Source organism: Colobus angolensis, unplaced genomic scaffold (genome assembly GCF_000951035.1).
Source record: "Colobus angolensis palliatus isolate OR3802 unplaced genomic scaffold, Cang.pa_1.0 Scaffold21, whole genome shotgun sequence".
Classification (NCBI taxonomy): domain Eukaryota; kingdom Metazoa; phylum Chordata; class Mammalia; order Primates; family Cercopithecidae; genus Colobus; species Colobus angolensis.
The window spans coordinates 8,602,316-8,625,139 of record NW_012115266.1 but is presented as its reverse complement, the minus strand read 5'-3'; the positions used below and the strand labels follow the sequence as shown (position 1 = coordinate 8,625,139).

At 52.5% G+C, this 22,824-nt stretch overlaps 2 protein-coding genes across 3 annotated transcripts in view; one reads left to right on the top strand and one right to left on the bottom strand.

Moving 5' to 3' along the window:
- DDB1 (damage-specific DNA binding protein 1, 127kDa) overlaps positions 1-7,601 on the bottom strand; it is a 36,514-nt gene extending 28,913 nt beyond the window's left edge. The window contains exons 1-6 of the mRNA XM_011942733.1: positions 7,528-7,601; positions 7,291-7,391; positions 5,930-6,078; positions 4,329-4,445; positions 3,733-3,954; positions 542-656 (exon numbers count right to left, since the gene is read on the bottom strand). Of these exons, the coding sequence (XP_011798123.1) occupies positions 542-656; positions 3,733-3,954; positions 4,329-4,445; positions 5,930-6,078; positions 7,291-7,351 (664 nt within the window). The 5' untranslated portion in view covers positions 7,352-7,391; positions 7,528-7,601. The remainder of the gene's footprint in view (positions 1-541; positions 657-3,732; positions 3,955-4,328; positions 4,446-5,929; positions 6,079-7,290; positions 7,392-7,527) is intronic.
- Positions 7,565-21,805, top strand: TKFC (triokinase/FMN cyclase). 2 transcript variants are annotated; one of them, XM_011942735.1, is made up of 18 exons: positions 7,565-7,712; positions 9,007-9,118; positions 12,352-12,541; positions 13,465-13,575; positions 13,653-13,834; positions 15,794-15,872; positions 16,181-16,270; positions 16,821-16,855; positions 16,934-17,018; positions 17,115-17,204; positions 17,998-18,114; positions 18,513-18,632; positions 18,793-18,930; positions 20,205-20,311; positions 20,407-20,510; positions 20,655-20,688; positions 20,801-20,890; positions 21,295-21,805. In XM_011942735.1, the coding sequence occupies exons 2-18, from the start codon at positions 9,116-9,118 to the stop codon at positions 21,445-21,447; spliced, it is 1,728 nt and encodes a 575-aa protein (XP_011798125.1). In that variant the 5' UTR covers positions 7,565-7,712; positions 9,007-9,115; the 3' UTR covers positions 21,448-21,805. The 2 variants fall into 2 exon arrangements, with proteins under 2 accessions (XP_011798125.1, XP_011798124.1); XM_011942734.1 differs by having other exon boundaries at positions 7,630-7,712; positions 9,007-9,075.
- Positions 21,806-22,824: the final 1,019 nt, after the last annotated feature.

Genomic DNA, 22,824 nt, shown 5'->3' with positions numbered 1-22,824 from the left:
AGGTCCCTCTGGCCCTGTTTCCTCATCTATGAGGTAAAGAAATCAGATAAGCTCTATTGCTCCCTTTCGGTTTTTTTTTTTTTTTTTTTTTTTTTTTTAAAGAGATGGGGTCTCATTACGCTGCCCAGGCTAAACTGAAACTCCTAAGCTCAAATGAACCTCCCACCTCAGCCTCTTGAGTAGCTGGGACTATAGATCCTGGCTTCCTTTCAATTTTAAATGTTATGCCCAGCAATAAAATAATGAGACTCATTTCCATATGCCACTGTGCAAATCAATCTCAGTGTTTTATAGTCAATCCCTCCACCCAAGTAAAAGAGAAGTTATACTTTTGGGGGGAGGAATGAAAAACAGAAAATGTCAAAGACAGAAAAAAACAAAGCACAATTTAGAGAAAGCAGACATAAAGGTGTGGTAAACAATGCACACCTTCAATAATACTGAGCGCCAAAACGAAGGGAAGAGAAGGTGAGAGAGAGAACAAGAACAGGGAACTAGCCTAGACCCGGGTGGAGGCATATTTCCTAAACCCCCAACCAACCTGCAATCACCATGGAAGCTTCAGCTTCGACATTTTCCTGTTTCCAAGGGCCCTTATTGAATTCCTTCTCTCGGAGAGACACCTCATAGGTTTTTACATGCCGCCCCTGAGGGTCCTGGGTGGGGGAAAGGTGAAATGGTTAGCCCTTAGGAAGGGTAAGCCTTGGGCTAAAGAGAGGTGCTGAAAGGGACAAGCTACCACCACCCAGCATCTGACAGTCCCGTCACATCAGCCCTCTCACCCTCATCCATCAGTATACTGACAATCACCAGCTGAGCCTGGGATTAATTCCCAGGTAGACTGCAGCATCTGAGATCTACCATTCCTAACCATTCAACCAACCAAGAAAGGTTTACAGAATTAGAAAAATGAACTTGTCACACTGCACTAGGTATCATAAGAGATACTGTGTGCCGGGCACAGTGGCTCACGCCTGTAATCCCAGAACTTTGGAAGGCTGAGGTGGGTGGATCACCTGAGGTCAGGAATTCAAGACCAGCCTGGCCAACATGGCAAAACCCTGTCTCTACTAAAAATACAAAAATTAGCCCTGCGTGGTGGCGTATGCCTACCATCCCAGCTACTCGGGTGGCTGAGGCGGGAGAATCACTTGAACCCAGGAGGCGAAGGTTGCAATGAGCCAAGATGGCACCACTGTACTCCAGCCTAGGCAACAGAGCAAGACTCCATCTCAGGAAAAAAAAAAAGGCCGGGTGCGGTGGCTCACTCCTGTAATCCCAGCACTTTGGGAGGCCGAGACAGGCGGCTCACAAGGTCAGGAGATCGAGACCATCGTGGCTAACACGGTGAAACCCCGTCCCTACTAAAAATACAAAAAATTAGCCGGACATGGTAGCGCGTGCCTGTAGTCCCAGCTACTTGGAGGCTGAGGCGGGAGAATGGCGTGAACCCGGGAGGCGGAGCTTGCAGTGAGCTGAGATCGCGCCACTGCACTCCAGCCTGGGCGATAAAGCGAGACTCCATCAAAAAAAAAAAAGAGATACTGTGTGTGTGCCTGTGTGTGTTCCTTAGCCTCAAGAAACTTACAAAATAGCTAAGTGAAACAGGCATTGATAAGCTACACCTATGACATTTTTCTTTTTTTTCTTTTTTTTTTTTGTTTGAGACGGAGTCTCGCTCTGTCGCCCAGGCTGGAGTGCAGTGGCCGGATCTCAGCTCACTGCAAGCTCCGCCTCCGGAGTTCAGGCCATTCTCCCGCCTCAGCCTCCGGAGTAGCTGGGACTACAGGCGCCCGCCACCTCACCTGGCTAGTTTTTTGTATTTTTTTCAGTAGAGACGGGGTTTCACCATGTTAGCCAGATGGTCTCGATCTCCTGACCTCGTGATCCACCCGTCTCAGCCTCCCAAAGTGCTGGGATTACAGGCTTGAGCCACCGCGCCAGCTGAGATTTTTTTAAATTGATACAATTCTCAAAAGCATTCTGATGGAGTAACAGTAGAGAACACAATTGATTGCTCCGTTAAGTCAAAACTTTCAGTCCTGCCATTGTCAACACCACTTTCCCCTCCTTTTTCTGAATTAGGACTCCTGTCAATCCTGGGACTGCCAAGGTCACCTTTAAGATGCTAAAGAGCAGGGACGGGAAGAAAGCTACACTCAGCCAGTGGAAGACGGCTTCAACAAAGAAGTTATGGAAGGAATTCAGCAATGTGTTTCAGGGCAGGGATCACATCTTAGTCACTGTTATAGCTACTGAAGCATGAATACCTTTCACATAGCATTAAGCACCTAAATATTTGTCAAATTGAATTTTTGGCATAAAACAGGAGATAGTAATTTTTGGCTGATGAAAACATTTTCCCATCAATGAGTAGGGTTATGACACAGCTTCGCAAAAAGTTCAAGTGTGGATTTGGGCCTCTGAGACACACATGCAGAAATGAAGATCTGATCACAACTGGCAGCCCTGAAGCTGAGAACAACCAACCTTGAATAATCAACAACATCAAAGTTTTAATGAGCTAACATTTACAAAACTAAACAGAGAGAAATTCTAAGTTTTTATTTTAACTCATACTTAGTAAGATCAAACAAAATCTCTTGGTTTCAACCTTATTCAATTGGGCCTTATTCCAATAGCCTCAGAACTACAGTAACACTAAGAAATATACAAAAAGATATCAACACTTCCAACACCTAACAAGGCCATCAAGCTGTCTATGTGGGACTAGACTATCATCTCCTTCCGTCACTCATTCAGCCACACGCAAATGAACTGATCTTAACGCTGCATAGCCCTTTGTTAAAGGGCGGAGATTTTACCAAGATACTGGCATGTTAGTCTGGTGCTCTACCACCCCACCCCCGCTTAACAGATCTGGACCAGAGAACAGCTGCCCAGGATCAGCTCTGCTAAAGTTTTAGGCACAGACTAAAATAGAAGTTAAGAGCCAGCAAGTTGCCGGGTGCAGTGGCTCATGTCTGTAATCCCAGCACTTTGGGAGGCCAAGGCAGGAGGGCCACGAGGTCATGAGTTTGTGACCATTCTGGCCAACATGGTGAAACCCCATCTCTACTAAAAATACAAAAATTAGCTGGGCGGGTGGCGCGCACCTGTAATTCCAGCTACTCAGGAGCCTGAGGCAGGAGAATCGCTTGAACCCAGAAGGCAGAGGTTGCAGTGAGCCAAGATCAGGCCATCGCACTCCGGCCTGGGCGACAGAGTGAGACTCTGTCTCAAAAAATAATAATAAAATAAAATGAAAATAAGCCAGCAAGTCACAAGTGATCGCTGGACAAAATGTAAACCTCTTCTTAAAAAACACATGTAAGGCATCACCAAGACAATTTCTCTTTACTTAATATAAAGGCCAAGATCTAGATAATTTCTCGACAGCTAAGTTTTAATAATCCCCTAGCACTCCAGTAAGAGAATCAAAGTATAAACTAGGTCATCCTGTGAAATCTCCCAAGGCCCACAGCCAGAGTGTAATCTCAGGATTAAAACCTGCTACAAGCCCCAGAGAGCTTGCTGCCTCCACAGTAAGTACTACTGCACTCAAGAAGCAACAAAAGTCTGACCCATGTTAATTGTGTTGTTCAAAACATTTCAGGACAAACACAGTAAACGGTTCTCTCTAGCCTACCAAACCCAGACATTCCAGTTAGCAAAAACAACTCCTATCACATCAGCCTCACAGTTTCTCCCCCTCTCCTCCCGATCCAGTACCTGGTAGACAAAGCAAATAGTAGGTGCTTGGCAACCATATAGGAACTTGACATCAATGACATGCAGCTCCTCCAGGCGGATGTTGAAGGCCTTGAGTTCTTTATTATCGCGATCTAGTGGAATAACCTTGAAAAGGCCATCATAGAGACGCAGGCCAATCATCCGGCACTCAGGGTCAATGATGCCAATAATGCCGGTCTCCGAGGGGCGGCCAATGCGGTCCTGAGAAACAAAATTGGGATTAGGGAAGAACCTCAACATCCAGAGAGCAACAGAGGACACTGGGCACCACTTGCAAACAAAAACTTTAGGAGAGGTAGTAAAACTAATGGATCTATTTGATAGGCCAAATAGTTGGAGCCCCAATGTCAGTGCATGTCTTTTTCATGAAACACTGAATCTCAATGAATTACTGCTCTGTCCCTTGGGCCTTGAGTGAACTACAGGAGTCTTTTCTCCAAAAAGCTCAAACCCATAGTGTCTTCTCTTCACTTCTCTGATCGAATAGCGAGCTGCCCCCAGCATTTTAATTTTTTTCCATGAATCATGACAGTCCTACTTAGAAAACTTTTGTCGGCCTAAAGCAGCCACCTCACCTGGACATTGCCATGGGCTCGTGTAATGATGTCAATGCTCTCGCCACTCTGCTTATACTCCAGGATGCAGGCATTATACTTCGCTGTCAAGATAAACAGCAGATCCTTGCTCTCCCCCTGGAAACCAATGTTATGCTATCAAAAGAGATTCTTTTTAAAACAGGAACAACCTGTCCAGTCTTTAAGCATACCAAATTCTTTAAGAATTTTCCAAATTCTTCTCTCCCTAAAGAGAAAATACATGGTGAGCTTGTAATCCACATTAGGTACACATACACCCTAAGGGCATGTACGAAAAGCCAGAACTGAAGCTGGTAAACATCTATTTCTCACTTTCATTTTTCTCCATCTCTCTGCTCTATATACAAAGTCTTCATCTATTTCAATCTCAAGCTAATCTCAATCATCCCATTCAAATTCTGAAAGATGAATGTAATGCCTCCTCCACTCCTCTCCAAGTATTTGAAAAAAGAGAAAAAAAATGTGGGAATAACAATGGAAGCTAAAATGGATCAACAAAGTCTCACTCATTTAACACAGACTCCAAAAAATTACTGTTTTGTTCAAAGGGTTATAATTAAAATTTTGAACCCACTGCTTTCTTGCCAGATTCAGTTAAGACATCATAAAGGAATGTAGTGGTGATTTGGGTGAATACATTTGCACTAAAATAATAAAAATACTGATGGTAATTGTTTTTTTTGTTGTTGTTGTCTGGTTCTTTTTTTTTTTGAGACGGAGTCTCGCTCTGTCACCCAGGCTGGAGTGCAATGGGCACCATCTCTGCTCACTGCAACCTCCACCTCCTGGGTTCAAGCAATTCTCATGCCTCAGCTTGCCAAGTAGCTGGGATTACAGGCGCATGCCACCACACCTGGCTAACTTTTGTATTTTTAGTAGAGACAGGGTTTCACCATGTTGGCCAGGCTGGTCTCAAACTCTTGACCTCAGGTGATCCACCCACCTTGGCCTCCCAAAGTGCTGGGGTTACAGGCGTGAGCCACCACATCCAGCCTGGTAATTGTTAACATAACTTGAAATGCTTGCTATATGATAGGCCCTGTGTTACTGAATCATTTCATCTTCACAATAACCCAGGGGACTTGATCTGAAAGGTGCCTTAAGTGACACCTAAAGTCAGAATTAACAAGGAATGAAGCCAGGACTGCCCCACTCTGTAGCCTATCCTCTGAAACAAACTGCTTTAATTTCTGTCTCCTAAAGAAGTCAACTTCATAAATGTTTCCTAATAAATCTCTCCTTTTACTTCTAGAAAGCTTGGTCAAGAGTACATACTGAAATTTGCCATCCAAAGAGAGAAAAAAGAGAAGAGAGTTTCTCTCCTAAGGTATATTCCACCCATCTCAAGAATTCGCAAAACAACGTAACACAGCCCAGGCACGGTGGCGCATGCCTACAATCGCTCAGCTACTCTACTCCAGAGGCTGAGGCGGAGGGATTGCTTGAGCCCAGGAGTTCAAGATATCCTGGGCAACACTGCGAGACACCCGTTTCAAAGAAAATAAATAAACAAAAATAACATAAAACAACCTACAACCAACAGTTCTCCCTCCACTGCTTGTCCCAACTGCAACACTTACCTTGGGCCTGAAAAGCTCCATGACCGCAATCTTCCCGTACATGCCCACCTCTTTGACGGGCCGAAGCCCCTCGGCAGTGACCACATAGATCTCTAATCTCGTGTTTTTGGCAATCAACAGGTTTAAGTCTTCGGCTGAAGTAAAGTGTCCTGAAAGAACAGACCCTCTAACTTTTGAAGTCAGGGGAAGGGCCTTCCATCCCTTCAAAATAATCCTATCACTTATGTCTAAATACCTCCAAAATTCTCATTTACTTCACATACTTCTCCAACTCCCTCCAGGTACTCCCCTTATCATCATACCCGGCACCTCAAAGAGTCTCAGTTCACGCATTCAACAAAGCTACTTTCTTAATCAGACTAAGAAAACTGGACTGGACCTAAGAGCCGTGTGTCCTCCAACTGACAACGACTGCGTAATCCCTTCTCATGGCTCTCGTCCCTCAAATTTTACTCTTCCTATTACAGTTACAGTGGCAGGCTCTAATTGAGAATGCCGGAGAAAGTGTTCATTTCTTCCAGTCTTCATCTAAAGTCTCACAAAACTTTTATCTGACAGACCAAGTCAAATGAAAAGTCCCAGAGCTTTACATGAAAACACTGTTTTGTCCACACCCCCTGCCCTCCTGGTCGTCTACCAATACCCCCACCCACACTCAGCTACCTCCAACTCTGAAAAACAGTTTTGTTTTGGAATCGTGATTAGGGTGGATATAAACATGCAAGCTTGGGGTCTGCACACTCAGCTGAGAATGTGGGTTAAGAGGACTCTTCCCGGGTTCTGGACTTCGGTGTCCTTAAGAGTCCAAGCGCATCGTCAATAAGGAAAACCCAGCACTGGGCCAGGCAAACCTCTTCTCCAGCACGGCCCTCATGTAAACAACTGCCCCAGGCAAAGGGGTTAGCCTGAAGAGGGCTCCTCTCCCTCTGTGGGATAATGCGGGCATTCCTCACATCCCTCCACCTCCTGGGCCCCCCAGACTTCCCCACAGGAAAATCCTGACCCCAAAGTCGCCATTACCACCTCCCTTTTTCCCGGCCACAGGAGGCCAATCTTCCGGCCCAAACAACACCGCACAACCAACTCACACTCCTCTGTCTCACTGGGCCCGCCCTGTCCTCGAGGCCGAGTGACCTCCCCAGGACGAAAGGGGACCCTTGAGAGCGGCTTCCAACCCCCAAAAAGCGCGTACTGGGACGGCTCTTTCGAGGTCGCGGGGTTGGGGAGTTTCCTCGGCCGCTAGGGCCTTCCATTAGCCGGGCCGACTCCTGCCCGGCCGCCCCGGGGGCCGCGGGCCTCCCTAGGCCGCGGCTCCCCCCAGCTCCCTCCCTCGCCGGGGTCTCCGGCCCCGGCAGCCTCACCGGTCACGCAGCCGTTCACGGCGGTGGGCTTCTGGGCCGTTACCACGTAGTTGTACGACATGTCGAGGCTTAGAGCGGCCCGTCGGGACGCGAGCGCGACACTAGAGAGACGGACACAAGCGAAGAGACAGGTGGACCCCAACAGCGCGCAGCGAACTCCACTGCCGCTGCCTCCGCCCCAGAGACACGTTGCAGGCCAGAGCGGCCGGGGCGCGGGGCATCACGGGACGGCCTCACCTGGCCTCTTGGAGGACTCCCGAAGCCTGAGGCCGCCAACCGAAGGAGGCCCCGCCCCCGGAGGCGCCGCCTCGCCTCTTTCCGCCAGCGCCCGCAGGACCCGGATGAGAGCGCACCACTGGGAGTCCCCGGGAAGTCGCGGAGCCTGCGGAGGTGGCGGATGCGGCTGTGAGCTGGCGGGGGAGGTGCGCCAGTGTCCTCGGAGCTCTCCCGCGGACTCCCCACCCCGTTCCGCGCCCTTTGCCCTTCCCTGCATCCAGTCCTCCTCCTTCCGTTGCTCCAGGAGCCCTCGGGGCTGTTCCTCCTTTTGGAACGGGAAGGACTGCGGAGGCCTAGAGAGGGAAGGGAGACGACCGCTATTCGTGCACATCCCAGACTAGAACCTTGCCTGCCTTCCTTTCACTCTCTCAGTTCCTCCAGATCCAGCTGGTGCCCTCGCCTGACGTTAGAACGACCACCGGCTTACCTCCTCCGTTTTGCGCGTTGATACTTCAGACTTCGAAGGGCCCACTGGTCTGCTTGCCCAACGTGATTGGTGCCTCTATTACTCTACAAATTCGAACCTCAAACACAAAACCAACATTTCTCCGTAGGGAACCTTAATGAGCCAGGAGGGCAGTCAGCCCTGCAGCTTCCAGGGTGCCCCACATCAAACAGGCTCCCCGGGAACAAAAGGAGAACCAAGTGGCCTGGCACACTCGCAGAATGCCAGAGAGGAGCCAACCCCCATTTTACAGATGGGGAAGCTAAGGCTTAGGGAGGAATTGATTTACCTAAGACCCTCCCCCCAACCCCAAGTAGGCTGAGGCAGAGCTATGTTGATTCTTCCTATTGTGCACCCACACAGAGGCCAACACGCAGCTGAAGCAGGCTGAAGTGAGGAAAGCTAGAACGTCATCGTGGTTTATGCCTTACCTTTCCCACAGCAGAGAGACTGCCTGACTTTGGAGGCACGGAATTAGCAGTAGTAAACACACTCCTGGTAGAAAAACTAGACAGGGATTTAGATCCTGGCTCTTACCTGTATGACCTTGGACAAGTCCCTAGAGCTCTCTGAGTCTGTTTCCCAGAAGTAAAATGGGTCACAAACTTGGCTAGCTCCCCCCATTCCCTGCCCTTTTGGTGCCGAGGACAGTGAGGGCAAGCGTGTGAAGAGCTTCGTTAACTTTTTCACTGCATGTGATGCCCGTGTAAAAGATAGTTATTCTGAGGGTCATTGTTCTTTAGTGATGAAGTGGGTGCTGTTCCTGGCATAAAGGCAGCCCTGTGCTTGACATGGATTGATCTGTCCTCTGGCAGCCAAGTGCAGGTGTGAACCTTGGTCAACCCCACACTCTTCTCCATCCATAGCCCATGTACTAGAGTTTGGACTTGGACCGAAGTCTGGGGCAGCTCCCTAATTACTAGGGCGCTGAAGCTTGATTGTGCCAGTCGGCCGTGAGTGCCTTCAGCAGCTTATATCATTACCCACTCCTGCAGGTGCTGCTGCTGCCTGCACTGTACTCAGACCCCGGTAGCACAGGATTGTCCATCCTCCAGCAGCTCAGTGCAACGGTGTGAACTCAGCCTGTTTCAGAGCCTCCCCACCATGGTGAGTCATACAGGGCCGGGGCAGGGGAATGGCAGCATGGTCTCAAAGCAGGATCCCGGCCTTGGGCATGCTAGAGCTCCTTACACCTTGACTGAGAGATGCTACTACCTCCTGAGGCTCACGGGTGAAGAGAGAGGGTCATCCTCTCTCCCAGGGCCTGATCCCTGCTTTTCTTCATTTCCTGGAGGCCACTGGTCCCAGCCAGGCCTGGGGCTGCAGCCTCTTGAGTCCCTTCAGAGCCGTTGTGCCCCCTATCTGGGTCTTGCATTCAAAGTGAAACAGTAACAGTTACCTGCTCTGTAATAGATACTGTACCAGTCACAGAAGGAACCATGAAGAATGATCATGTGACTGTTCCTAACCTTGGGGCTTATGTGGGCCGGTCTGGAGCTGGGATCTACAGTGTGGGAGGCTGGCCATGTCCTTGGGCTTTGCTCCAGGCCCACTGATTTGAATCAAAACAAGCCTTGAACATATCTGGATTCAAATTTCAGCCTGCCACTGACCAGCTGCATCACCTTTTGCAGAAGATTTGACCTCTCTGAGCCTCTTTTTCTTCATCTGCATTACAAGGCAAATTAAGGCCTATCTCTAGTGGTTGTGTGGTGTTGATCAAGCAGAGTCCTGGAGGCCTCACCTGACTTCCTTTCCTTTTCCATCCTCTCAGGCCACTGAAACCAGGGATAGCACTGGTCCCTAAACCCTCCTCTGGCTCTGGCAGAGGGATTGTTGAAAATCTCAGGCAGGACAGATTATCAAGATGGGGAGCAGGCCACTTTCTTGGAGGGTAGTGGCGCTGGAGGCTGGGCTTGGAGTGAGGCCAACTCACAACTTCATTGTATGTTCCAGTCCCTGATAGGCTCTGAGAGCCACAAGCCCATGCCCTTTCTAGGACAACCTCTGTCACCCTCCACCTCCCTCCAGCCCCTCGAGAAAGCAGCATGATATGGCCAAAAGGGAACCAGCTTTGGAGCCAGGCAGACCTGGACACCTGCTGGCTGTGTGACCTCGGGCAAAATCATTTAACTGTGCCTCAGTTGCCTCACTGGGCTCATCTTTCCTCCATACGGTTGTTGGGAAGTTTGTTTTTTTTGTTTGTTTGTTTGTTTGTTTTGAGACGGAGTTTTGCTCTTGTTGCCCAGGCTGGAGTGCAATGGCGCAGTCTCGGCTCACCGCAACCTCTGCCTCCCAGGTTCAAGTGAGTCTCCTGCCTCAGCCTCCCAAGTTGCTGGAATCACAGGCATGCACCACCATGCCCAGCTAACTTTGTATTTTTAGTAGAAATGGGGTTTCTCCATGTTGGTCAGGCTGGTCTTGAACTCCCAGCCTCAGGTAATCCACCCACCTCGGCCTTCCAAAGTGCTGGGATTACAGGCATGAGCCACCACACCCGGCTTGTTGGGAAGATTAAATGAGACATGCTCAAAAACACTTAGAACTGAGCCTGGCGCTTAGTCACTGCTCGGCAAATGGAACCAATCTTATTCTTCTTCTTGCTCCCTATAGACCTAGGCTACTCTGAAGCAGGTGGTTTAGCCCTGGCCCTGGCTGGATGCAGGACAGGTTGGCAGGGAGGCAGCAGAGCCAAATTTTGTACAAAGGAGCTGGTGCTAGCCGGGTCAGGAAGAAACCACAGCCAGAAGTTCACCTTGCCAGGACCTGGCTCAGCTGCAGGTTCCCACTGGGCCACCAGGTGGCGGTGGGAGCCCAGCCCTCTGAGTCCAGGTTGTGCCCCAGTCTCTGTCTTCAGGACAAAACCAGGGGCTGCAGCCCTTGTTCAGCCCTTGTTCAGGCTTTTCACAGCCTGTTTGAAAAAGGGAGTCACTTCCTGTGATTGAGTTTCCACTATATCACGGGCATATACTCTGTTCTAGTAAATGCCTATTTTACAGAGGAAGAATTATAGCTCCCAACAATGATGTTATCTTCCCTGAGTTCCTGCAGCTAATCAGAGGCAGAAGTGGGATTTGAACCCAAGTCCCTGTAACAGCAGAGCTCAAGCCACGCTCCATTCGGGCCCCCACGCTACTCACTTCTATCTGCACCCCGTATCCACTCAGTCAAGCCTGGCGGTGCTGCTCTGCAACCCTCCACCAGCCTGCCCACAACCCCTCCTGAGGCTGCCTGTGGCCAGCCCTCTCCTCCTTACCCCTCCCTGCTGGTCAACCATGCTTCCTGGCACCACCACACTATTCACTCATCCAGGCCTTGGCTTATGCTCCCCCTGCCTGGAAGAGCCTCCCTTTTCCCTCCTCCCATGCCTCCTGCGCCCTTTTGCCTACCCCGATCCTGCTTATCCTTCACAGAGACCTCCAGGCCCCTCAGGAGGCTGCGGCCCCTCCTCCATGCTCCCATGGTGCACGTGCACTCCTCGCGTAGCAGTGCCCACCACAGATGGTTGTGACCTCTGCTGTGTTTCCCCTGAGGGCAGGAACAGCGTTGTTATCTCTTTTTTTATTTCTGAGATGGAGTCTCACTCTGTCACCCAGGCTGGAGTGCAGTGGCACGATGACAGCTCACTGCAGCCATGACCTCCCAGGTTCAAGCGATCCTCCCACCTCAGCATTCCCAGTAGTGGGACTCTAGGCATGCACCACTATGCCCGGATCATTTTTCATATTTTTTGTAGAGATGGAGTCTCATGTTGCCTAGGCCAGTCTCAAAGTCTTGGGCTCAAGCGATCTGCCTGCCTCAGCCTCCCAAAGTGCTGGGATTACAGGCATGAGCCACTGCACCTGGGCCGTTATCTCTACACACTGTCTAGCGCTGGGCCTGGCATGTCAAGAGGCTGGGGAAATGTTTGTCCCGCATTGGAGCACCAGGGAGCAGCGGTGGCTGTGAAACCTGCTCAGCTCCTCCCCCAGCACTGGAGCCTCAGCCTGGGGCTTTTCTTCCTTTTGACAGAAGAAGGTGTTGGGCCCCAGTTTTATTAAAGTATTTTACACTGCAGACAGCAACTCCCCCATTTTCTTTGTATTGCAGCCATTTTTTCGAATAAATTGAAGGTATGGTGCAAGACACATCATAAATTACGTACTGAATAGAAAGTCACACATTATTGAAAACTCACAGAAATATCCACCTAAGATGTCACCCAACTCAAGGAAGTTCTGCGCTCCTGGAGTTCCTAGGTGGATGTGGGAGAGGGATCTACACCACAGCAGTGTGGCTGGGCAGGATGGAGGTGTCTGTGCTGACCACATTCTGACATCCTTCTCACTCCTCCCCTGCAGACCTCCAAGAAGCTGGTGAACTCGGTGGCTGGCTGTGCTGATGACACCCTTGCTGGCCTGGTGGCCTGCAACCCCAACCTGCAGCTCCTGCAGGGCCACCGCGTGGCCCTCCGTTCTGACCTGGACAGCCTCAAGGGCCGGGTGGCACTGCTGTCGGGTGGGGGCTCTGGCCATGAGCCTGCCCATGCTGGTGAGTACCCTGGGGTGGGGCAGGGGGTACTGGTGGAGTGGACAGGGCCTCCTGTGAGATCCTCAGTGCTGCCATGAGGTGCAGGACGGACCCCAGCCCAGAGTCAGGAACTGGGGCCGATTCCCACTCTCCCACTCCCTCCAGCTGGGATGATCGGGGCCCATCACGGCCTCTCTGAATCTGTTTCTACATCTACAAAACTATGAAGTTGGGCCGAACAATCCCTCAAGTCCTTCTAGCTCTGAGAGTCGGTGATTCCATGAATCTTCTGGACCCTCCAGGCCCAGCAGACCTACCCCCTCTTCCATGAAGGCTTCCTGACTCTTCCAGCCTAGAGCAGCACCCCTCTTCTGAATTCCCACCTGCCGTGCCCCACACGTGGAGCCAGGGACGCGAACTCTCCTTGAGGGCTGCTGGAGGGCAGGGACTAGGATGCACATCATTTGTCCCCTTCCTGTCTTCCTTCAGCAAAATCCATTCATTCGGCAAAAACTCATGAGCCCATTGTGTACCTGGCACTGTACTGGGCACTAGGGATACAGCAGTGAACCAGACAGGCAAGGTCCGTGCCCTCGTGGGGCTTTTATTCTACTTAGGGGAGATAAACAATAGCCAGGTAAACACGAAAGTAAATGAGATCATTTCAGAGGGTGCTGAGTGACTTAGTACAGACAGTAAAACAGGGCAGAGGAACAGTGAGTCCCTGGGGAGGGAGCTGGTGACTGCTTCAGGCTGGGAGGTCGCAGAAGGCCCCTCTAAGGTGCCTCCTAGGAAGGAGTCAGCCATTTGAAGACCTGGGGGATCTCTGAGCACCAAGCACACAGTAGGGCTCACCAAACCATGACCCCCAGAGCGTGGGAAGCCCCAGTGACTACAGGCGTGAGTCCCACCTGGCATGCTCACTCCAGCCCTTCCACCTCCAGGTTTCATAGGGAAGGGGATGCTGACCGGGGTCGTCGCAGGAGCCGTGTTCACCTCCCCAGCAGTGGGCAGCATCCTGGCAGCCATCAGGACAGTGGCCCAGGCCGGCACAGGTAAGCCTGGCATGCAGGAGGGGCTGTGGTGGGGAGGGCACAGTAAGCACACTGAGCCCTGCCGGCTGCTCCCGCAGTGGGGACCCTCCTCATCGTGAAGAACTACACTGGGGATCGGCTCAACTTTGGCCTGGCCCGGGAGCAGGCCCGCGCTGAAGGCATCCCGGTGGAGATGGTGGTGATCGGGGATGACAGCGCCTTCACCGTCCTGAAGAAGGCAGGCCGGCGGGGGCTGTGTGGCACGGTGCTTATACACAAGGTGGGCTTCCACCGGAGACGCAGAGACTGGCCAGCCCCTTTCAGCCTTCCCTTGCCTGGCAGCACCCTATAACTGGACCTTTCCAGCCCTTCCCCAAGAAGCTACTTCTTTTTCTCCAGTGTTCCCTGATCTCAGAAGGCCCCACCATCCCTTCAGCTACCTAAGCCCAGATATAGGCATTTTCCCAAACTCGTCCCCTTCTCTTCTCCACACCCAATCAGTTGCCCAGTTCTGGCGCTTCTACTCCCAAATGTATATAACATACATCTTCCTCTGACCCCGCCCTCCTGCTTTGCCTTGGTTCGGGGGTCATCTGCTCATGCCTGATGGCTGCAGCCACCTCCTCACTGGGCTCCCCTGCCTGCTTCCTGCCTTCTGGCCTTGCTCATCCATTCTTCACACTACTGCCAGAGGTGTCTTTTTAAAATGTGTATCTGGGTCGGGCGCGGTGGCTCAAGCCTGTAATCCCAGCACTTTGGGAGGCCGAGACGGGCGGATCACGAGGTCAGGAGATCGAGACCATCCCGGCTAACACGGTGAAACCCCGTCTCTACTAAAAAAAATATAAAAAACTAGCCAGGCAAGGTGGCGGGCGCCTGTAGTCCCAGCTACTCGGGAGGCTGAGGCAGGAGAATTGCGTGAACCCGGGAGGCGGAGCTTGCAGTGAGCTGAGATCCGGCCACTGCACTCTAGCCTGGGCAACAGAGCCAGACTCTGTCTCAAAAAAAAAAAAAAAATGTGTATCTGACTAGGTTCATCCACTGAAAGCCTTTTTGGGTCCTTGGAATCAACACAAGCCCTCACCCCAGCTCCCTGACTCCCCACCTTCATCTCCCATCATCCCTGCCTTCCTCTTTTTAAATTTTCTTTTATTTATTTATTTTTTATTTTTTTTTCTTTTGAGACAGAGTCTTACTCTGTTGCCCAGGTTGGAATGCAGTGGCGCAATCTTGGCTCACTGCAGTCTCCACCGCCCAGGTTTAAGCGATTCTCCTTCCTCAGCCTCCCCAGTAGCTGGGATTACAGGCGCCTGCTACCACGCCTGGCTAATTTTTGTATTTTTAGTAGAGATGGGGTTTTACCATGTTGGTCAGGCTGGTCTTGAACTCCTGGCCTCAAATGATCTGCCCTCCTCGGCCTCCCAAAGTGCTGGGATGACAAGTGTGAGCCACCGTACCCGGCCATCGTTGCCTTCCTCTTATGGTCCATTCACGCCATCTCCTGTACCTGCCAGGCTGTGGATCATCTCTGGCTTTGCTTATGCAGTGTCTGTGGCCTGGAAAATTCTTTCCTTGTCCAGCCTCCTTTTGGCCTGGCTAACTGCTACCATTCTGCAGAGGCCCAGCTCTGATGTCTCCCCACCTGGAAGGCTCTCCCTGATCTACATCTCCCCACTACCCTGAGCTGGCTGGCAGCCCCTCCTAGTGTAATTGTAATTACCACCTCACATAAATTTTCCATCTGTGCGTGTCTGCTTCCCTAGCCTCTCTCCAGGCTGTGAGTTCTTGAAGGTGGGGACTGTGACTTCGTTGCCTTTTTTCCTTTTCAGCATATACTAGATGCTTGGTAAAAATTGGCTGGATGGATGGATGGGTAGATGGGTAAAGTGACCCACAATAGCAAGGCTATGGGAGAGAGAACTCTGGAACTCTAGAGTTGGGAAACTGGCCACTCACTGGCTGTGTGACATTGGACAAGTCACCTCCCCTCTCTGGGTCCATTTCCCCATTTGTAAAGTCTCTTCTGACTCCAACAGACTAGAATTCTTGAAGATCTCTAGCAGGTACAATGTGAATGGCGGGAGTTTGCTCTTCTGCCCTAAATGTGATGGGCCAGGTTGACTGTGGAAATCCTAAGAGGTTCCCCCTTCCCAACAAGAAACTCACCCCCTGCCTGTCTTCTACCCCATGTGGTACAGTGATACCCACCCCGCTGGGGCTTTTAACTGTGTGGCTGCAGGTGGCAGGTGCTCTGGCCGAGGCAGGTGTGGGGCTGGAGGAGATCACAAAGCAGGTGAACATGGTCGCCAAGGCCATGGGTGAGTGCCGGCCTGGGAGTTGGGGAGGAGAGTGGGGAAGGTTGGGACAGCCCTGGGACGAGGAGCAGGTTCCTGTTGGCTGTCTAGTGGTGCTCCCCGGGTTATTTCCCAGGGGTCTAGGGAAGGTATCCCTGGGGGAGCTCCTGGGGACTGGTGGCCTTGGGTACCATGGCTGAGTGGAGAGTCCGGCAGACTTTCTCAGAGAAGAGGGTGTCTGTGGGCAGGGCTTCTGAGATGCTGCCGCCGCCCTTCCTGATGCCCAGTGCTGAGAGTAGAACAGTCATCCCTTCATGCCTTGTTTCTCATAGGTACCCTGGGGGTGAGCTTATCCTCCTGCAGCGTCCCTGGTTCCAAACCCACCTTCGAGCTCTCAGCCGATGAGGTGGAGCTGGGCCTGGGTAAGCTTGTGGCCACCCATCCCAGCCCTGCCTGCCCCTTAGCCCTGGACTTTGCCCACCTTGTATACCCTGAGAGCCATCAACCTGGTTCTCTCCCCAGGTGGTTTTAGCATTTTTACCTGGGCATTTGAGGCCCAGCCTGGCCCAACCTGCCCGATTCCTACCTGCTTTGCCGTCTATACCCAGGGCTCTGGCCACGTGGAGCTCTGTACGCTGCCCACCTCCTTGACTTTGCCTACCATTCCCAGGTCCTTCTGTCCCTGCCAGAATACACCATTCTTTCAAGGGCTCTTCAAAGATCACCTGGCTGCAAAGCTTTCTGCTTCCTCCCCTGTGCTTCCACCTTGAATACCTCTAATTAAAGCTGTCTCCACCACCAAGCCACAAGCTCCCAGAGAACAGAGACCATGTTTTTCATTATTCTGTCCATTTCCATCCCCGACTCCCACCCACTTACTGTGTGAGTCCAGCACCGTGTGGGCCCTTGATAAAAATGATGAGCAAATCCCCAGGCCCTGAGTGGGTCAGCAGTGACCACATCTATCCACAGGGATCCACGGGGAAGCTGGTGTGCGCCGGATAAAGGTAAGTGTTCGCCCTGGCACAGGCCACCCTAAGGCCAAGGCCTCCCAGATGCAGCTCATTCCTGGCTACCTGTGACAGATGGCAACTGCTGATGAGATTGTGAAACTCATGCTCGACCACATGACAGACACCACCAATGCGTCCCATGTGCCTGTGCAGCCCGGTGGGTAGCCTCTCGCCCACGTCTCCCAACCCTTCCTACACCTCTGGGCAGGAGACGCCCAGAGGGTCTCACCTGGGGTGTCATGTCTACCCACAGGCTCTTCAGTTGTGATGATGGTCAACAACCTGGGTGGCCTGTCATTCCTGGAACTGGGCATCATAGCCGATGCTGCCGTTCGCTCCCTGGGTGAGCCAATGCATTGGGAAGGGGAGCCTGCAGCCCTCTGGAAAGGGCTGAGGGAGGGCCTTGTGATGGCAGAGAACACGGACTGTGCGTCAGATAAGCCTGAGCTAAATCGTCTCTCTGCCACCTAATTGCCGGATACCTTAAGCCTCTGTTTGTTTTCTTTTTTTTTTTTTTTTTGAGACAGAGTCTCCCTCTGTCGCCCAGGCTGGAGTGCAGTGGCTGGATCTCAGCTCACTGCAAGCTCCGCCTCCTGGGTTCACGCCATTCTCCTGCCTCAGCCTCCTGAGTAGCTGGGACCACCTCGCCCGGCTAGTTTTTTTGTATTTTTTAGTAGAGACGGGGTTTCACCGTGTTCACCAGGATGGTCTCGATCTCCTGACCTCGTGATCTGCCTGTCTCGGCCTCCCAAAGTGCTGGGATTACAGGCTTGACCCACCGTGCCCGGCCTGTTTGTTATCTTGTCTGCAAATTGGGGGTAATAATAATGGTACCTGCGTTATACCATTGTTGTGAGGATTAAGTGAGATTAAACATATGTAAGACACTCAACACAGCACCCAGCACCTGGCACAAACTGAGTAAATGAGACCTGTAATTATCTGCCGTGAAGTAGGGGACACCTCCAGGGACCATGGTCATTTGTGGGGTTGAGGGATGCCTGCCAGGAGGAAATCAGGCCATCCCCGTCCTGACCTCAGTGCCCCAGCTTCCAAGGCCCTTGCTTTTCTGTTGTTTTGTTTCTTTCCCTGATGCCCATTTTTCCCTTCTGGACCACCATGCTGTGGTATTGCAGAGGGCCGCGGGGTGAAGATTGCCCGTGCCCTGGTGGGCACCTTCATGTCAGCACTGGAGATGCCTGGCATTTCTCTCACCCTCCTGCTGGTAGATGAGCCTCTCCTGAAACTGATAGGTGAGACTTGGAACCTGGGGTCACCCAAGCCAGGGCTCCTTGTAGCTGGAAGGAGCCAGGGAGACTTGGAGATTCCATCAGGGCTGACCGTGACAATCAGGGCTCTGCAGCCTGTGAAGAAGGACCTTTCTGGGCTTCTCCAGCCTTCTTCAGCTGTCACTGGTACTAGGAGGAGTTGGTATTAGGATCCTCCTCATATAGGCCTGACCCTTTCCCCAGGGACCCTCTCTCCATACCCCTGTACACAGTAGGCACTCAGTCCATGCTTGTTGAGGTGGACTCCCTTCCTCCAGGGCTGCTGAGGGAGCCAGTCCACCAGGGCCAGGATGGGGGGTCCAAGCCCTGCTGAATCCCTGGCTGGACAGCCATGTCTAAGAGAGTTATCTTGCTGCGCTTAGATGCTGAAACCACTGCAGTAGCCTGGCCTAACATGGCCGCAGTCTCCGTTACTGGGCGGAAGCGGAACCGGGTAGCCCCTGCCAAGCCCCAGGAGGCCCTTGATTCCACTGCTGTAGGAGGTACCAACTCCTGCCTCTGGGGAAGGGACAGGCTTCCCAAAGGATGCAGGGGTATGCGGTGGGGTGGGTAGGGGCCCTGGCATCCACATCTCCCACCCCAGTCAAGTGTGGTTGTGAGAAGGGCCTGGTGGGCCTATTCTTCACCATCCTCCCTTTCTAGGCTCGGCCTCAAAGCGGATGGCGCTGGTGCTGGAACGGGTGTGCAGCACCCTCCTGGGCCTGGAGGAACACCTGAATGCCCTGGACCGGGCTGCTGGCGATGGCGACTGTGGCACCACCCACAGCCGTGCGGCCAGAGGTTGGTGCCAGGGACTTTTCCAAGTTAGGTCATCCACAAAACCCTAGCCCCCCTTCCACCTGTTGCCTTGAAGACAGGGACTTTTTTTTTTTTTTAAGAAGGAGTCTTACTCTGTCACCAGGCTGGAGTGTGCAATGGCGTGATCTCGGCTCCCTGCAGCCTCCGTCCCGCCGGGTTCAAGCGATTCTCCTGCTTCAGTCTCCCGACTAGCTGAGATTACAGGCGTGCGTAAACACGCCTGGCTAACTTTTGTGTTTTTAGTGGAGGCAGGGTTCACTATGTTGGCTAGGCTGGTCTCTAACTCCTGACCTCAAGCCATCGCTCACCTTAGCCTCCCAAAGTGCTGGGATTACAGGCATAAGCCACTGCACCTGGCCGACAGTGACCTTCTTTTTTTTTTTTTTTTTTTTTGAGGCGGAGTCTCGCTCTGTCGCCCAGGCTGGAGTGCAGTGGCCGGATCTCGGCTCACTACAAGCTCCGCCTCCCGGGTTCACGCCATTCTCCTGCCTCAGCCTCCCGAGTAGCCGCCAGCTCGTCCGGCTAGTTTTTTGTATTTTTTAGTAGAGACGGGGTTTCACTGTGTTAGCCAGGATGGTTTCGATCTCCTGACCTCGTGATCCGCCCATCTCGGCCTCCCAAAGTGCTTGGGATTACAGGCTTGAGCCACCGCGCCTGGCTGACAGTGACCTTCTTAACAGCACAGATGTACGAGGTTATTATCTTAGAATTAAATGAAATCCTTCACAGTGAATAACTTACAACTCAAGCAAAACTTATTCTGTTGTCCTTATTTTTCTCAGTTTACCCAGACCAGTGAAAAGCTCTTAACTGTCCAGCATCATTCATTTGAGAAAAAGGTATTTGGTGTCTGCCATGGGGCAGGCACTGCTCTCAACTGTGGATACAGTAGTGAACAGAGCAGACAGAAATCACCGTCCTCATGGCTTATGTTCTGGGTGGAAGACAGTCAACAAGATAAATCAGTAAAACACAGAGGATGTTAGCACAAAGGGCTAAGGAGAAAAAACCAAGCCAGGAAGCGGAGTACACAGTGTCAGGTGGAGGAGCTTCGAGGCAGGCCTCACCTCCCCAGGCCCCTTTCAGTTATACAGTCCAGCCCCTCTCTAGACTGCACACTGAATGTGGAAAGGGATCTTGGGAAGCCTTCATTTCACCTCCCTGTCAGCCTTTTCCAGCCATCACTGGTGCTGGCTGGAAGTCTGGCAGATGGTGGGAGGGTCTCTGAATTCCTCCTTGTCTCTCTGTGCCTGCAGCAATCCGGGAGTGGCTAAAGGAGGGCCTACCCCCTGCCAGCCCTGCCCAGCTGCTCTCCAAGTTGTCTGTCCTGCTCCTGGAGAAAATGGGAGGCTCATCTGGAGCGGTGGGTGCCTGGGGGCTGAAGGGCTGACAGGGAGGTGGCTGGGCCGGCTGGGGTCCAGGCCAGCACCACATGCTCAGTGTTCTCATCCTCCCCAGCTCTATGGCCTGTTCCTGACTGCGGCTGCCCAGCCCCTCAAGGTCAAGACCAGCCTCCCAGCCTGGTCTGCTGCCATGGATGCCGGCCTGGAAGCCATGCAAAAGTGAGCCGGAGCCTTGTGCATCAGACCAGGGGTGGGCTGGGGGAGGTAGTTGGTGACATCTGCCCCCCGCCAGGCCCTAGCCCCACCCTCAGAGTGATTCCCTTGGTTCCCTATAGTGAGCCTCTTTCATTCTCTCCCTGCTAGGTATGGAAAGGCTGCCCCAGGGGACAGGACTATGGTGTGTACTCAGGCTGTGGCCCTAGACCTTTCTCCTTTTGAGCCTGTAAGCCCTAAAGAGCACCCTCAGTTGCAGGGCCTGTGCTCAGCCCCCTTTCCCTCACCTTGTCCAGCTGGATTCTCTGTGGGCAGCAGGGCAGGAGCTCCAAGCCTGGAAGAGCCCAGGAGCCGATCTGTTGCAAGTCCTGACCAAAGCGGTCAAGGTGAGTGAGGCTGGGCCCAGCCACCCAGGGAGACAGGCTTCTAGCCACCAGACTCCTGTCTCCATGTGACCCTGAGCAAGTTAATAACCTTCCTGGATCACAGTTTCCTTCTCTGTACAATGGAGATGAGCACCTCTCTCAGAAGGTGGTTATGTGGCTAAGGAAATATGTAGAGCCCCGCACACTGCCTGGGATGTGACAGGGCCTCAGTGAATGGTGACCCTTTTCCCTGCTGGAAGTAGATGAGAGGTAACTTTCCATTTGGTGACAGATCAGAGGGTGCTGGCAGAGCCAGGGCAAGAGCGTGCAGGGACAGGCTGCACGGCAGAGACGTTCTGTCTATGGCAGGAAGGAGGAGGCCTGATGGCCTGCCCTTGAACTTGCTCCCACAACCCATCCCCCAGAGTGCCGAAGCTGCAGCAGAGGCCACCAAGAATATGGAAGCTGGAGCCGGAAGAGCCAGTTATATCAGCTCAGCACGGCTGGAGCAGCCAGACCCCGGGGCAGTGGCAGCTGCTGCCATCCTCCGGGCCATCCTGGAGGTCTTGCAGAGCTAGGGTGTGTGACTGCCTCCCTTGGCCTCAGCTCCTCTCACTGCTGTGCTGAGATGGCCTTTGTCACTTCTTTCTGCCTTCCAACCGTCACCTTCCCCTGGCCTGGCTCCATTGGCCCACCCTCTAAGTTGAGCAGGAAATCCTCCACCAAGCTTCCAGAACTACAGACAGCACCCAGAGCGAGCTGGAGTGGGTCCCCGTGCCTCTCCAGCATGCCCTTTCCCTTTGTGAGAGGGTGGAGTCCCTGGGTCACGCCCTCCCCTGCCAGTTCTGGGCTTCAGAGATAAGGCATTTTCCTTGTGCAGCCTTTATTTGGCAATCCTAATTTGGTTTTAAGACTCCCTGTGAAGGGCCGGGCGCAGTGGCTCAAGCCTGTAATCCCAGCACTTTGGGAGGCCGAGACGGGCGGATCACGAGGTCAGATCGAGACCATCCTGGCTAACACAGTGAAACCCCGTCTCTACTAAAAAATACAAAAAAAACTAGCCGGGCGAGGTGGCGGGCACCTGTAGTCCCAGCTACTCTGGAGGCTGAGGCAGGAGAATGGCGTGAACCCGGGAAGCGGAGCTTGCAGTGAGCTGAGATCCGGCCACTGCACTCCAGCCTGGGCAACAGAGCGACTCCGTCTCAAAAAAAAAAAAAAAGACTCCCTGTGAAATGCCTTCTGCACCTTAATCCCAATGAGCATGGAAAAGAAAGTTAATAAACTATAATACATGGAAGCAAGAAAGCCACTGCCTCCTCTGAGGGACCTTTTCCCGTGCATGTAAACAAAGGGGCCCACAGCCCTGGCTGCAGGCATCATGACCCATCTTCTACCAGGCTGATCTTTATTACCTGAGCCCCTAAATCAGTGTCTCCTCAGCTGGGCTGCTTCCACCGAGACCCCCGACCTGTCCCTTTTCCAGTACACACACTTGATTCGTGTGAGAATGGTAGAAAGGCTTTTCTCAGCATCGAATTAACAATTCAGTGGCTCCCCGTGGGTCAAATGGGCATTTGAGGCACCAGAAGGAAAATAAATCATCATAGTCTACGGTTCAGTTGTAGATCAGAAAATGCAGCCAGGCCGGGCATGGCGGCTCACACCTGCAGTTCCAGCACTTTGGGATCCCTTACACTCAGGAGTTCAAGACCAGCCTGGGCAACATGGTGAAACCCTGGCTCTACCAAAAAATACAAAATTAGCCAGGCATGGTAGTGTGTGCCTGTAGTCCTAACTTCCTGGGAGGCTGAGTTGGGAGGATGGCTTGGGCCCAGGAGGTCGAGGCTGCAGTGAGCCATGATCATGGCACTATACTCCAGCCTGGGCAACAAAGTAAGGGGAGGGGAGGGGCGAGGAGGGCTGTGGCCAAGCCAGCCCCTAGGTCTCTTTCTAGA

What these genes read in the sequence shown, in the direction of transcription:
- TKFC (XM_011942734.1), top strand. Translation starts at nt 7,632, where the DNA reads ATGAGAGCGCACCACTGGGAGTCCCCGGGAAGTCGCGGAGCCTGCGGA. An exon ending in GCTGTGAGCTGGCGGGGGAG is followed by an intron (nt 7,713 to 9,006) that starts GTGCGCCAGTGT and finishes CCACTCCTGCAG; the next exon opens with GTGCTGCTGCTGCCTGCACT. An exon ending in GCCTCTCCTGAAACTGATAG is followed by an intron (nt 18,115 to 18,512) that starts GTGAGACTTGGA and finishes TGCTGCGCTTAG; the next exon opens with ATGCTGAAACCACTGCAGTA.